Source organism: Salarias fasciatus, chromosome 4 (assembly GCF_902148845.1).
Source record: "Salarias fasciatus chromosome 4, fSalaFa1.1, whole genome shotgun sequence".
NCBI lineage: Eukaryota > Metazoa > Chordata > Actinopteri > Blenniiformes > Blenniidae > Salarias > Salarias fasciatus.
In genome coordinates, this window is record NC_043748.1 from 14,713,469 (window position 1) to 14,729,326 (window position 15,858).

A 15,858-nucleotide genomic window follows, 5' to 3' on the forward strand; every position below is an offset into this window, starting at 1 on the left:
CCTCTTTTCTGTATTTTTTATTTTTTAACTCTTTCCTTCCTCTCTTTCCTCTCAGGTGGTTCGATAAATCTTTCTCCATCGTGATATACAAAAACGGAAAGAGCGGCCTGAATGCCGAGCACTCGTGGGCTGATGCACCAACAGTGGCTCACCTTTGGGAGGTGTGTATGCATGTGTGTGTGTGTGTGTGTGTGTGTGTGTGTGTGTGTGTGTGTGTGTGTGTGTGTGTGTGTGTGTGTGTGTGTGTGTGTGTGTGTGTGTGTGTGTGTGTGTGTGTGTGTTTCTGATCCGTCTGTGTGGTCTTATCTGTTTGTGAGTTTGGCCTAAGACGTCTGCTGTTTTCCAGAGAAACTGTGACTGTGTGAGGCTTGTTTATGCCAAGTAGCGGGGCTTGATAAGAGGACGGTTGGAGGGAAACAGTGGTAAACTGTCCTGCTGTTGCTATAGCCACAGCTGCAAGGGATCTTATTATTCTCCGCTGGAGCTGCTGCTCCGGGGCCAATCATTCAGACTACTGAGTGCATTTTTTTTTCATTGTCGTAGTAGAAGAGCTGAGGCAGTGTCACTGATATGTCATTTACAATTCAGCCAGTATAAAGTTGTTGCAAATTAATGGGAACTTAATCCCCTCAGAGGTGCACGAGAGCTTTATTCACAGTGTAATGTAAAGACGATAAGCAGAGGCTTCGTGGGCAATGGAAAGAAGACATAAGGTTAAGTGACTCATGTTTTTCTGAAGAGGTCGTTTGCAGACGCAGCACGCTATCCACCGCTGATACTGATTCTGTAGGTTGCCTGAATTATGATGGTGAGTTTAATTTTCCAGGCATGTGGCAGGCATGAGGCTTGAGGGTTTTAACTGTCAGATTCATCGCAAAAGATCAGACCCCAGAGGACGGTCCGTGCTGGAAAGTAAAAAGTTAAAATCGTCTCCCATGGGGGTGAAGCATTTCCTGCTTGAAAGGTCGTCGGAATTTCCCCACTGACCAATCTTTAACTTTAAGTTAGGCATTTGCTGCTCAGTCAGTGGTTTATTCAGGAAGTGAGATCTGTGCAAGAGCAGTGTTAATCTGCTGCTAAATATCACATTGCGTGCTTAATTGCCAGACTTTTTCATGTTTGCTGTTAGTGAGTCTTAAACTAAAAGTGTTCTAACTCTTAGCTGGATCAGCAATTGTGCACAACGACGAGAGGACGTCCAGGTCTGCTTAGAGGTGCAATAAATAAAATATTTACTATAAGGGAGTACAAATTTCCTCTTGTGGGACTAATAAAGGCATAATTCATTCATTCATTCATTCAATTCATTCATTCATTCATTCAATTCATTCATTCCTTGCACCTTTGAAATTAAAAAACAAAAATTAAATACTCTTTTCAGCACTCCAACCTGAAACACCAGAAACCTTGGTGTTCGTTTTTAAATGTTTTTCAAATTCTTTAACTGTTTGTGTCACCAAAGCCAGTGGTATCAAACATAAGGCCAGTGGGCCAAAACCAGCCTGCAAGAGGCTCCAATCCGGCCAACCAAATCACTAGGGAAACTGTACGAATTCCAGAGGAAACACTGTTTTGAAAGCAGAAACAACACTTATGGCTGAGAAATCTTCTTGAACTTAATGATTATATTAGCACTATTTTCCTCATCATTCAAGATGACATTGAGCTGTTATTGACCTCTATATGTGGCCTTGACCATGGTACACTGATTTTCCCCACTGCTATGTATGGGCTTTCTATGTTGCATTAAAGCGATACTTCAACATTTTGGCAAATTGGCCCATTTGGCGCAATTCCTTAGTCATTTCGAACAGCATACTTACTTTTTTTGTGAGGGCGAGCTGTTGTTTATTCAGAGGTGAGTCGGGGAAGGTTTTCGGGACGGACACAATGGAGGTGGACGGTATTTTTGTTCCCCCTTGTCAAACTCATCAAATACACAATCCAACAACCCCAAAACACTTTGGTGGACACGTTATAATCCGCACATTCACTACGCTGTGGAACACCAACAAATAATATTGTAGTGTTTCGACACTGAAGCAAATACTGGGAACTACTTTTTCTTTTGAAATCACTACGCCCAGATGCCATGTTTACTAAGTAGTTCCGTCTTAGCAATCTTCGCATAAACAACTCAATCTGGTAATTTTGCATTAATATTTCACAGCGTAGTGAATGTGCGGATTATAACGTGTCCATTTTCAGACTGCGCCCTGTTTGAAATACAGAATTTGTTTAAAAGACATCATTTTGTTAAAAACAGGAAGTTGCAAAATCAGTTGTGATGTTTGTAAATGAACTGGATGGACGCCGTGTTTTTCCTCAGTACACTTTGGCCACCGACGCCTTCCAGCTGGGCTACACCGAGGACGGTCACTGCAAAGGCGAAGTGGAGCGCTCGCTCCCACACCCTCAGAGGCTGTCCTGGGAGATCCCCTCAGAGGTAAAAGCACACCCTGCAGCAGCATGTGCTCCTGTCACTCACTGCTTCTGTAATAGTTTCCAGTCAGCCCTCAGGAATGTGGTGGTTGGTATTGCTGAGCGGAGCACACCTGAAGCGTTTCCACTGTGCAAGTAGCAACACGTTTCCACGTCAGATAATGGTGGTCTGCCTACGCTGCACCACAATCAAGTGTTGGAGACCGTCCCAGTGGAAATGTTTTGGTCATGAGCGCAACTGATGAATGTTTGACTTTCTCAGCTCTCAGGTCCATCTTCTTCATATACCCGAGACCGTTTCATTGTGGTTCGCTGCAAAGTTCTTCATCTGATAAAATACATGGAAGCCTTTTTCTAAAAAAGACAAAATGCTTTTTTTTTTTTTTCTCCACACTTGATAGCATCATGACTTCCGATGTTGCAGCATTTATTTAGGAAAAATGCATTTTTAACTGCAACCATCAGCAGTTTCCTTCTCTAGTAGCAGCCTTTAGTATCTACTGTCCTCAGCTACTCAGGGCTATTCAATTCACAAAAACTGCATAGTATGCTTCTAAATCATTTTACATAAATAGTAAATAATAAATGTGACGCAGCAGCAGCTGGAATTTAGAGGTGGCGACCCGCCGCTCCTAAATGAACGCAGAGGAAACAGTGGAATGGATAAGTGGCATATTTTTGGCACATCGATTAATAATTAATTAATCAGCTCACAATCTGGATGTTGTTGGTTCGATTCTCCATCTCCCCCTGTCCATGTGCCGAAGTGTCCTCGAGCAAGACACTGAACCCCTAATAGGCCAAAAGGTGAAATTTCCCCTTACAGACTTTAGGTTAAAAGTTCTCCGCAATACATGCTGCAGTTTTTTTTTTGTTTTTTTTTTCGGTCAGAAGCCATATATCTGAAAAATAAATATAAATTGAAAAAAACGGAAATTCTTTGGTGCTAAATTCACTTGTCTTATTGATCTACATCCACTCTAGCAGCACAAAATCTCTCACAAATTGACATTCATGCATTCACACTTCGAGGAGCAGTGTTGCCAGGTGGGAAATGTAGGATTATCGTACCAGAGACATAAAATTATCGTATTTTGAGGAAAATTATCGTACACCCATCATAATCAAAACTAAACAAGTCTGTTGATGCGCTGTAGTCACTCTAGTGTTGAATAGTGTCTAACAGGCACTCACGGCTTTGCGTCAATATGGAATGGATCAAAGAATGTCTCTGAATGGATTCATCAGCAGCCCCACAGTTGCGTTAGGTGAATGTGTCCCCCATAAACAATGACGGGTGGGAACTAATGAGCCAAATTATGAGGCCTGGAGGCCACCTAATGTCAGGAAATATACATAGCACCAGGTTTAAAAGGTAAATACGGTAGTATTCATGATAACTGACAAGGAAATAAATATCTGGCTTCACGTATTGAAATTTCATTTTCAGTGAAACAACATTGTCTGTCCTCAAAATGAAAACAGTTCATAAAATAAACAAAAACTACACTTATGCAAAGTTAAAAGTGCCTGTGTCGCGCAAAAACTTGATTTTTCCAGAGAGTGATTTCCGGTCCGCGGAATCAGTTTTTGTCAAGCAAAATAAGCTGATTTTGACATTGTAATGTCTTTACTCATTTTTCAAGTGGTATAAAGTACTGGTTGTGTTCAAATGTTGTAATCTGACTCTGCTGTGTTATATCAAATAATTTTGGGGCAAAATATCCCTCTGTATACAATACCAGAGGCATGAATCCGTTTTAGGCAAGCAAGCAAAATAAGCTGATTTTCACATAATGTCCCTTTACTCAATTTTCAAACTATACAAAGCACAGCTTGGGACCAAATCAATCTGTTGAGCGATCTAGTAATTTTGGTGCAGAAAAAAAGAACATATAGAACAAGGCAACTGGACGTACAGGAGGCTATGAAATGCAAACACATATAAACACCGTTCGATGTTCATAAACAAACTTGTTTGAGCCCGATGAAGACTGCTGCAGAGCCAGAGAAGCTGCGCTTTTCAGCTGTCCGTGGACCAGCTCCGTTTTTTTTTTTTTTTTTTTTTTCCTTTCCTCACTCATGGGGCAGCGCAGCGGACAATTCAGCCAATCATTACCGTTGTTCTGAGGCCAGCTCACATTTAGAAAAGCAGGATTGGCTTGAAACTTGTCACATGGAAAAAGATGCCTTCAGGGTTCACAAAAAAAATCCGACAGACAGTTGCGACAGGCTGATTACAACCAATTACAACCACACTTTCACGGAATGGTCAAATTATCGTATATTTGGCCTTTTTTGGGATTATTGATCGTACATCGTACAGAGGGCAAAATTATCGTACAAATACGATAATTATTGTACACCTGGCAACACTGTCGAGGAGCAGGATTTTTAGTCATCCAGGTCAGTGTTAGCCCAGATTTGAAAATGCAGTGAGGTGTTCTGCGTTCTCTCAAGCTACAGAAAGTGTCTTTTTTTTTTTTTTTTTTTTCCCACTTGCCATGAAAAGCACTAGTAGAGTTACAGCCTGAGAAGGTATGAGTCCCAATAAGTGCTGAACGCAAACTCTGTCATGATCATCCCGCCCCCAGCCGGTCCTTCCCAGGATGAAGCTCTCTCCCCCGCGCTCCCCACCGGACCCTCCCCGGCGGCCCGGGATGTTTCTAACGCTCTCCTGCTGAGCGTCTTGGAAGCGCGCACGACTGCAGCGCCTGTCTTGGTGAACCACACAGTTCACCCCTCACTTTCCTCCCACATCACCTGGGCCGAATTGGCAAAAATAAAAAAGGCTGGCAAAAGAAAGAAAACAAAAAGAAAGCGCTAAATGAGAAAAATGAAAACATCCTTAAAAGCGTCTTTTTACGTGCGACATTGCGACCTTGTGTGTTTATGCCTTCTTCAGGCATAAACAACAAAAAAATGTTTTTCAGATGAATAAAATGCACAATTCGGCCTCGCAGAAAATAGAGGTTCTTGTCTCTCCAAAGGATAAAGATAGAATCAAACAAACCCTTTGGCGCAGTTTCTCAATGTTTCCCATCGTGTTGCTGAAAAATTCTGTATTTGTTCTTTATTTCTCAGATATCAGGTGCATATAGCATATTTTTGCTGACTTTTTAAAAGTTTTCTTTGTGTTTATGCCCTCTGAGCTGCTGGAAGATCGCAGCCTGGTCGCAGCCATCTTTGAATATTTTGTGCCCTCCTATTGGACCATCAGGTTACACATGACTCGAACCGCAGCACGCATGACAACAATATAACTACACCAGTAAAGTAAATAGTACCAACTTCAAACAATGTTTTTTTTTTTTTTTTTTTTTAAACTGCAGGACTACAAACAGAGAACTTTTAGCATCTTTCTCAGAATCAATGCATCTTTTTAAATGGGTAAAAAGATTGCAGTGCCCCATATGTCGATACGGCTTTCACCTTACGGCCTATAACTGCTCCCAGTGGATGGATTGAGCACCTTGCATGGCAGACGCCTCTGCTTGTGTGTGAGTGGTGATAATGCAGTTTAAAAAGCACAATGTAAATGTAGATACACCATTTATTTGTTTTTGGCCTGGTGGGGGGTCTGCTTGGCCTGGTGGCCCGCCAGGCCTGTACAGGGGTCAGAGAAGCACTGATATACACATGGAGGACAGAGACGTGTGAGTGAGACAATGGAACTGAGCAAACACTGAAAAGGCCTCAGAGTAACTTGATACATAACATTTTTATCATAAATAACTCGGTGATCACCATGTCTTTGTTTTAACTTTTACTTTCAATCTGAAATCACTACAAAATTGAGCCCTTGCCAGCGAACTAAAATCCCTCTGGAGGAGGAAGTGGATGTTTAGACAATGCAGCTGTGATGGATTTAAGGCTGCTGGCAGCAGCGCGGTCGGCTTACGACACTGCCGGTGTTTTCCTGTGGGTTACTGTAGCGTATTGACATTGAAGTCACAAAGTTAACATGGCATTGACATGACAAGCATTTTTCTCATTCTTCACTTTCTGGCTCTCCCATTCTTGGCAAACTCCCTCGGGGGGAATTAGTAAGAGTTTTTTGTCTGAACATTCACTCTACGGTCAGTCATAAATTGAAGCTCTCAGCAGCTATGCAGCAGGTCAAATCGAAAGTCCAAAAGTCAAGTGGCTTTCGCTTTGAGAGGACATGGAGTTTCTTCTGCAGGAGTTTATCAAAAGAGCCTTTTATGTAGAAAGAGAAACGGTTGGTTCAATCAATCTTCATTCAGATAAGAATCAGCTCTATTTGTGATGTAATTTATTTTGGTCTAAAACGGGGATGACGGGCAGCAGTTTACACTTCTATAAATGTTGATTAAAAAGAACTAGTTTTGTGTCTTTACTCGGGGAGTTAAATGAACTTGCATTTCATGTTTTTTTCACCTTGAAATGTATTTGTCGTTTGGTAGTGGCTGAATCATGTCTAATTTAAACAAACTTTAATTTAAGTTGCACAGCTGTCTTGATTATTTATAGACCATAATGCAGTGGAGCTTCTCAGCCAGGTGCTCAGAATTAAAGTCTCACCACCAGTGAGATACTGATGAGATACTGAAACTGTTTTTTTTTTTTAATTTATTTTCAGAAGCATAAACAAAACTATCTGCTGAAAATCACTGGTCCAGAATATGGAAATAAATCTAGAAAAGTGTGGACGTACGATAGAGCCCTCTGCAAAACTTGTAGCATTTTTCAGCACAGCAACCTAAACAAACTCGCATAATCGCAACTCCCAATTATACACGCTGTTGCTTACAAAATGAGGACCTGAAAATAAATAGATAGCTACCGGTAAGTACTTTATTCATCATTCTTTCCTCAGGGGAAATGAGATTGTCACATAGCTCACGCTATAAAATACATGCACACACAATACATACATGCAGTGAATGAATAAAAAAGTGAAGAAATAAAAGGGTTATGGATCAAAGTGAGCCAAGGTGCTAAAAAAAACACAAATACAAAGGTGAAGAGAGTAGCAGTAGTGGGCTAGGGTCAGTGTTTGGGTGTGGCACCGCAGCATGGTCAGCGACCGCTATCCACTGCTGCACTGTTAAAAAGCCTAATGGGGACAAAGCTCCCATGACACTCAGTCCTCGAGTGCAGTGCTGGTTGAAGGTTGTGGTGGAGGGAGTGGTTGGTGATGCACAGGATGTCGGTCAGCTCGACTGTGAGTTGTAGTTCAAGTCCGATGTGCAGAGCGTGAGCAGGTACGGAGCCAGTACGGTCCCCTGTGTGGCCCCAGTTCATTCTGAATTCTGGACTGTGATTGGTAAAGAGGATCCTTTAAATCCTAAAGTGTCTCTTAAATAAATATCCTGAAGTGTTTGTTATTTCAAGCAAATTATTATGTCCATAATTATTGGTTTTTTTTGTTTTTTTTTTTTTTGGAAACTAAACGCTGCATTGCATGTTTCGAGGCGACAGGCGAAGAAAACAAAATCCGTGTTAATCTGGCAATTTGTCAAGCCTGGAAAACCGGAGGGGGGGCAGAGGGGAATCAAAAAAGGTGCATCATTACTGACTGTGCTTCCCAGGGGAAACAAAGTTAGTATGAGGGACCAAAAAAAAATCAAACCCGCACACACAAACAGCAAAGACATAAGACAGTTGCATCAGTTCAGCAGAGTCAGCCTTCGCAGCTTCCTCAGTGCTCCAGGTCTGGAGCGCCGCATTATGTAATAACTTGCCGCATTTTGTAATAAAATTCTTGAACACAATATGTAATAAAGTTTGCCGCATTTTGTAATAAGTTGTTACATATTGCACGGTTATTACAAAATGCGGGTGTTCAAATTTTTTTGGAAGAAAATGTAATAACTCGGTGCATTATGTAATAAACCACAAAAATGTGTGTCTTAATTTGAAAAAAAAAACATAACATCAGAACGAATTACTTTTACAAACGAGTAAGATGTTTCATTAGTCAACACTTATTTAAATACAAGTGTTCATGGTAATCAGAGAATGTGTTTGAAAGTTCAGAGACAAAAAATGCATTACATGCATGTTACAGACAGAAACATTATCAGTGCACTGAATGGTCAAACTTTCAAGGTAGTAATCATGACCTGATTAGCAAAAATAAGCTAAACTAGCAGATGCTAGATTGGTTTTGGAAAGTTTTTGAAATGACCTTTTCTGGCACTACAGACTGTTTATCTGCTCTTTTATTACGGATTATTTAGAGAAAATTAAGCACATACATTGTCATACATTTTTTATCCATTTGCTGTGAACCGAATAAACACCATCAGGATGCCCTGGATCTACCCCATGATGATGTCCTTCTATATGATAACGGAAACTGACATTCCCAACCTGCCGACAGAATTGCTGTCATATGTTAATGTGGCAAACTTTATTACATATTGCGTTCAAGAATTTTATTACAAAATGCGGCGCTACATGGTCAACCCCGCTGTTCGTCAGCAGAAGGGTGGGGGAGGCGGTTGGTTGGGGGGTACGGACACGTCCTGGGTGCAGGTGTGAGACTATCAGTTCGTCAGTCCATGTGTGTGTGTGCAGTTTGGTTCGTCCCCCTCCGCATTCAGCTCGTAGTGACCCCACTCGCAGATGGTAGTCGTTGTGGAGACGATCTCGACAGAAGCAGCTCAGAGGTGAGGCGGGGTGGAATTTGGAGAGAGAGTTGTAGGTCATCGATAGTCAGCAATCCCAGGGCTTGAATTTTCCAGGAGGTTTGTTTTGAATTCCAGGGGGAGATGGATCCAATCTGTTTTCATCTTGTTTTGTCGTGGAAGGAGCAGTTTCACCTTCCTCTGCTGGTTCTCAGCTCCTTTCAGACAAAAGCTGAGTTAACCCTCTCGGCGATGGTGACATCCAACTCGCGTCTCAGTCGTCCATAACCCAAATTGTCCACCTTTCGAAAGAGTTCGCTCAAACGGTCAGCGTCAGCTTTTGCCCGTTGATTTGAAAAGACCGTCCTCCCTTGGACGTTTTTTGTGGTGGCGGTCTTCTTAATCCTGCAGAAGATCAGGCTGCAGCACAAGTCGATCAGCCGCAGGCCGATCGTCACAAATCCGAAAATGCAAACAATTCCTATGCCCCCCACGGACAGAGGTGCCAGGCATGTGACACCCCTCCACTTGTCCCGGGCGTCCATCACATACCCAGCATGCCGAGCCCCGTCCGGGCAGGCAGGATCCCCCGCTCCTGTGCTCTTTGTTGAAATGATCGTATCAATTTCGTTGAGAGACCAGCTGATCAATTCCATGGTTGATATTTTGGTTAGTTCGAAAAACCAAGTCTAATGATTACTCCAGTCAAATAGACGAGACAAAGGCAGCAGCAAGCAGAGACAATGGGGGGGAGAAACACAGTAGGGAGCGATAGAAAAAGCGTCCGTCTCCTCCGAGAGCCAAGCAAGAAGGATATTTATAATGGGGATATTTACAGTTGTGTCAATGTTCAAAAGCCGTTGACTCATAGAGGGGATGTGACATACTCTAATGTCAACATTAGAGACCTTTAAAAACAGTAGATTGTGCTGTTGGTGCCAGAAATTTTGATACGAGAAAATAGTTTAGTGTGACATCGATGAAAGTCACAGAAATTCTTTGGCTAAAATGACCCAAGATTAAGTATGAGTAGGACAGGTTCATTGAGGGGAAATGATCACCCCAAGGAGATCAATAATGTATGTTTATTCTTTTATCACCAGCTGGGTGATACCCTCCTTTAGATGGTCAACAGTGTGCAGAAACTCCAGATAAGATACAGCAGATGTACATAAGGATTGTCACATATTTTAGTTCAGGGGCCACATGCAGCCCAATTTCATCTCGAGTGTGCTGAACCGGTAAAGTAGGTTCATAATAACCTTTAAATTTAAACTTTAAGGTTTTCCCCTGTCATGGCACAGTGTCAGTATACGTGTTGAAAAGGTCTATATTTTCACAAAACCAAACATTTACTTCTGAAAAATGACCACAGTAATGCAATATCAACGTCAAGATCGTTTCAGTGACACCAGACACACTGAAATGTCACCAAAAAATAAATAAATAAATAAAAAACTTTCTTAGCCTGGATTTCTTTCTTCTCTTACACTTGAACATTGCTCAGGGCAGAAAAAATGCAACTTTACCGCAAGATAGATCATTCAGACTTATTTTATTAAGACTTTGCCTTCCTATCTTGAAACTTTTCCATCCCTGGAACAACAGTTGATGAGAGGGAGCGACAGCTGTGTTTACTGAACCAAGTGGATGTGGGCTCTGGAAGATCGGCAGTTAAAAAACAAAAGAAGGCAGCAGGAGAACAGAAAGCGAAAAGGGGTGGGAATAAAGAACAGTCAGGGAGTGGGAACGGTTAACGCATTCCGTTCAACAACAACTCAGCAGATTAATCCGTGACTGTGTGGGAATGTTCTCTGATATGCCTGAGAGGGGGGTGGGCAGAAATGCAGTTTTTAATCAAGTTATTGGTAGGTGTTTTCCACAGTTCAGTGAAAGCATCCGGAGGTTAACCGGTGATGCAAGTCAATAAATAAAAGCACGCACGCCGTTGCAGAGCGGCCCGGGAGGTGATTTTCCTCGTCAGTCAGCTCGGACTGAAGGAAGTGGGATTTCCCCACAGTTACTCTTCGCCCTCGGCAGGCTGATGAAATAAGCAGAAGTGACAGTCGCAGCAGCTTTCAAAGGACGCGGCTTTTGTTCTGAGTCACAGCTCACTGACGGCTGCCGTCTCGCTGCGACGTGTGCTCTGGTGTTAGCTTTCACAACATGCTGCACGTCTTCACACTGCGGAAGGGATACAGTCGATCAGTGGGTGTCAAACATAAGGTCCATGGGCCAAAACCAAGCAGATTGTAAACATCTCAGCATTGTTTATTTATTTTTAAATAAGATTTTTTTAAGACACAACAGACAGAGTCATTGTATTGATTAAAGCCACTTCACCAGCAGACCAGGAGAAAAAAAAAAAAAAAAAACCTATCAAATAAATCCTATTTAAGGGTCACATAAATAACCCTAACTCATGTCATCTGTTGATAGCTGCTGTTGCTGCGACTGTTGCACATGTTTATTATATCTCAGCCCGTTTATGAAAGACAGAAATTACTGATTATGTTATCAAGTGTGACACAACACAATTATCGGATTCCAGAGATAGCATGCCCAGGTTGAGTCACTCTGTCGATACGATCTGCAGTCAAATCATTTGATATGATGTGCTGGTCGCCTCCAGTCAGCGCTATTTAAAGCTTCAGCACCAGGGATGTTTTCAATGTTGGTTTTCGAGCAGCGACATCAGTGAAAGGTTGAGCCGCCGCCATTGTGCCAGCGCTTGACTGTTATGTTTGTGTGTGTGTGTGTGTGTGTGTCTGTCAGGTGCAGGCTCAGGCGAGCAGCTCCTTGGCCGTCGCTCAGGCCCTGGCAGATGACGTGGACTGTCATGTGTTCCCCTTCCGGGAGTTCGGGAAAGGTCGGATCAAGAAGTGCCGGATCAGCCCCGACGCCTTCATACAGATCAGCCTGCAGCTGGCGTACTTCAGGGTAATGTGGATACTTGATTCCTTCATAGTAGCGGGGGAAAAAGTTATAAATAACTTGGATGCAGTTTATTTCAAAGCTTATAGAAGTTAAATGTGGGGTATTTCCAAAGGGGTGCACTTCCTGCACGTCGTTTGTACAACCATTGGGACCAACAATCTGACACAGGAATTTCACACATTGAGATTGACTATATCCCTCCATCCATTTAAATCTGATGAAAACTTTCCAGAATCAAACGGCAGCTGTGAACTGCTTGATATTTTAGACAGTAGACTCATCAAGTGGGTGAAGCTGTAAAAAAGAATTGCATTTTATAATTGAAAATCATAGCTTTTTCAAATCTAATGCACCTTTAAAGCATTATAAACTGTGTTAATAGTCTCATAGCAGCCAGTGAACAGCACCGGATGCATTTGGAAAATGTGTTTTGACACGCTTCTTCGTTTCATGTTTTTGTGCCGATTGCATTTGAGAAATGCATCTTTGATTTAATCTGGAAAGCCTTTCTACTCTCTGCCACTGAGCCACTTGGTGTGGTTTTGCTGCTTTCCTGTTCCTCCTCTTGTCTGTCTCTTATCTCTCATTGGAGCTTTTTATTTTCAATCCTCCTCTCATCCTGTTTGAAGTTGTTTGTGTTTTTCCCGTTTGACCTCTTCCCACCTTACTGAAACATTTGCGAAGTTTCCTCATCCCGATGGCGGCGTTCCTTCGTATCGTGTCTGAGCTACAGCAAGGTCACTCCTTCAATGAGGTCACCAGTGCCAAACGTCTGCATGTATTTCATTTCGTGCTTTCCTTCCTGCAGGATCGTGGCGGTTTCTGTCTGACTTACGAGGCGTCGATGACGCGTCTGTTCAGGGAGGGACGGACGGAGACGGTGCGGTCCTGCTCCAACGAGAGCTGCGCCTTCATCAGAGCTCTGGAAGGGCGAGAGGTACTGAGCACAAAGTGTCACGGCTGTTTAAATATGTGATGAAGTCACAGGAAGAATTACAATAGTGGCTCGGGTTCTTTGCCTGGCAGTGCTTCATGCTTTCTCTATCAACTGGTTGTTGATAGAGCAATCCGTCTTTTTAATCTCATGTACACTTCCATGTCCTGTTTTAAAAACACGGTTCCGGAGTGGGAAGTAGACTCCCCTCTAGCCCTGCATAGATCAGTGGATTGGTCATTATGATGCTCAGACTTTACCTTTTATGTCTTTGGTGATGAAATAACTGATTCTGAGGTTAAAAAAAAGTCATTTTTGTGGCATCTGGTAAACTAATTAGGCAAATAAAGCAAACAAATGACAGAAACTTGCTTTTATTGCTAAAGCTTTCACAACACGAAACGTTAATAAACATTCACCCTTGGTTCAAAAGGGATTCAAAAAAAGGTGCAAGTAAAATTTGGAAAAATAGCTGAAACAACAAAAAAAAAGGGGGAAATTTGATAGATTGGCTTAAAAAAACAGAAATGTTCAGAATTTCAAAAAGAAGAAAATGCATGCAAAAAACCCCCGATAAAAACAAAAATGCTTAACAACAGGAGCAAAACTGTTACAATCAGGTACAAAAATAGATCAAAATATAAGAAAATGTTCACTCTCATGAACTGCTGTTAAAACCGTAAAACTTTTGATTCTTCATCAAAACTATTATGAGACTTCATGGGCGACATAAGCCTCTTTTCAAAGGTTAAATGTGCTTTGTGACTCCAGATCAACTTGATTTAAGTGGAAAGTCATAAAAATGGCTCTTTTGGTCAATACCAATAAAACTGCTCCATTGTTCTTCAGTATTTATTGATGTCAGCTTAAATTTCAACTGTAGAGCAGGATTAAAGAATATCTAAAGACTTTAAAACGTGAAAGTCAGTATAGATCAACCGTGGCATCTCTTTTTTCTTTCTTGTATTTTGAATGAGGTAAAATGTTCAGAAATCTCCAGTGTTGCCGTTGCTCACTGATCCGGAGAGAGACAGCAGCTCTGTTTCAGTTTGTAGATGATGGATTTTGATGGAAGCTTGGATGTGGTTTCACAGACCGAGGACCAGTGCAGACGTCTTTTCCGAAAAGCCTCCGAGAAACACCAAAACCTTTATCGCATGGCGATGACCGGCGCGGGAATCGACCGACACCTTTTCTGCCTCTACGTGGTTTCCAAATACCTCGGGGTCGAGTCGGCTTTCCTCAAAGAGGTAAAACTTCTGGGAGAGCTGGAAAACTTTGCATATCGTCAAAAACATATTCCAATTTCATCTATTTAAAGATATTGTGAGTTATGCTTGTTTGTGTTGCATTCATTCCTATATTAGTTTAATTAAGAGGAATAACTGTAACAGAACATACAAACAGATTGAGCTGAATTATGAGGTAAATGTGACTCTTTGAGTCCTGTAATCAAGAAGAAAACTCTGGAAACTGACCTTTTGATTTGTTTTGATGTCACATTTTGACTTCAGATTCAACAAAATGTCTTTTTTTTTTTTTTTTTTTTTTTTTAAGTGTGGATGCAAGAAAATAGTTACTGTTGGAGTAAAGCACAAAAACTGAGACGGTGATCTGAGATGATAATCCATCATTATTCCGTGCCTGCAGGGCAAACCTCTGTTCAGAGCTTCTTTTTTACTTTTCCTGCCTTTGAACGTGCAGGTTTTGTCGGAGCCCTGGCGCCTGTCCACCAGCCAGACCCCGGTTCAGCAGATGGAGCTGTTCGACCTGAAGAATCACCCCGACTTCATCTCGCTGGGCGGCGGATTCGGACCTGTGAGTGGCGCTCGCTTCTCCTCTGGGATCATCTGTGTGTCGCAGGCACAAACGTGTCTATTAGTTACTTTTGAAGAAGCATTGAGGCATTGAGGTCTTAAAATCACCAAAAAATAAATCAATTTCAATATTAAAGAGATTAATTTGACACAACAATCGCCCGGCTTTTAGCCATATATAGAAATGACACAGGCCAAGTAGAATATCAAGAGTTTTGATCACATCTTGCTCATTCCATTTATTCGGGCAGCCGCTGCTTTCTGACCGTTTCAGCTTCTTTGATCAAACTGAAGCGGGGACGCTGGTCTCCTCTGCTTTCCGTCCCGTCAGGTCGCCGATGATGGCTACGGCGTCTCGTACATCATCGTGGGGGAGGACATGATCAACTTCCACGTGTCTTCGAAACACTCCTGCAAGGAAACTGTGAGTCGCACCTCCAGGGTTGTTCGAATGGCTTTTTGATTCCAATCAATTCCATTTCATTCGTTTTTTGATATACATTGATTATCAATTTAATCAGATTTTCACCTAGCTTTAAAGTTATTTGTATGTTTTCTTTTTTTTTTCATCATCATTGTGCAAAAGACAAAAAATTAGGGTCAAACAGAAATGCGTGCTCTTTTCAATTTGATATTTTACAGCACTGAACAAAAGTCGATTCAATACGAAAATGAAAGCACACAGGTTCTGCAAACAGTTCAGTGTTTATTATTGCACAGGAGTGTATGCAGGAAGTCTGTTCTTCAGTTTTGACTCGCTCACTTTCCGAGTTCCATAAAGAGGAAGCTATAAACCCTTCAGCCGCGGACACATGCAAATGAAGCCACTTCCTGCGCTCACACTTCTAAGAATTATTGAGAAAAAAAGAAAAAAAAAAACCTGCTCCTTTTATTCCAATGTGAAGGTGCAGCATCTCAAATATCACCACCTCCAGCTTTGAAATCTATCAGCAGATTGTGTTGATGGCTCTATTTTTGACTCGTGCATTCATGAGAGCTGAGGAGCGCAGCGGGTGTCGTGGTTCCATGAATCAGCTGATCTGTTAGATACAGTGTCGGTTTTCTCTTTTTTTGTTGTACAGAAATAACATTTTGATAGCAGGTGCCGTTCAAACAAAACCCGAAAGGAAAG

General features: G+C 41.9%; 1 protein-coding gene across 2 annotated transcripts in view; it reads left to right on the plus strand.

Annotated features, from left to right (window-relative positions):
• cpt1a2b (carnitine palmitoyltransferase 1A2b) overlaps positions 1-15,858 on the plus strand; it is a 39,204-nt gene that overhangs the window by 19,489 nt on the left and 3,857 nt on the right. For both annotated transcript variants that reach the window (XM_030088702.1, XM_030088703.1), the window contains exons 12-18: positions 56-161; positions 2,330-2,446; positions 11,814-11,978; positions 12,784-12,912; positions 14,004-14,159; positions 14,614-14,727; positions 15,058-15,150. In XM_030088702.1, coding sequence (XP_029944562.1) covers positions 56-161; positions 2,330-2,446; positions 11,814-11,978; positions 12,784-12,912; positions 14,004-14,159; positions 14,614-14,727; positions 15,058-15,150 — 880 coding nt within the window. The remainder of the gene's footprint in view (positions 1-55; positions 162-2,329; positions 2,447-11,813; positions 11,979-12,783; positions 12,913-14,003; positions 14,160-14,613; positions 14,728-15,057; positions 15,151-15,858) is intronic.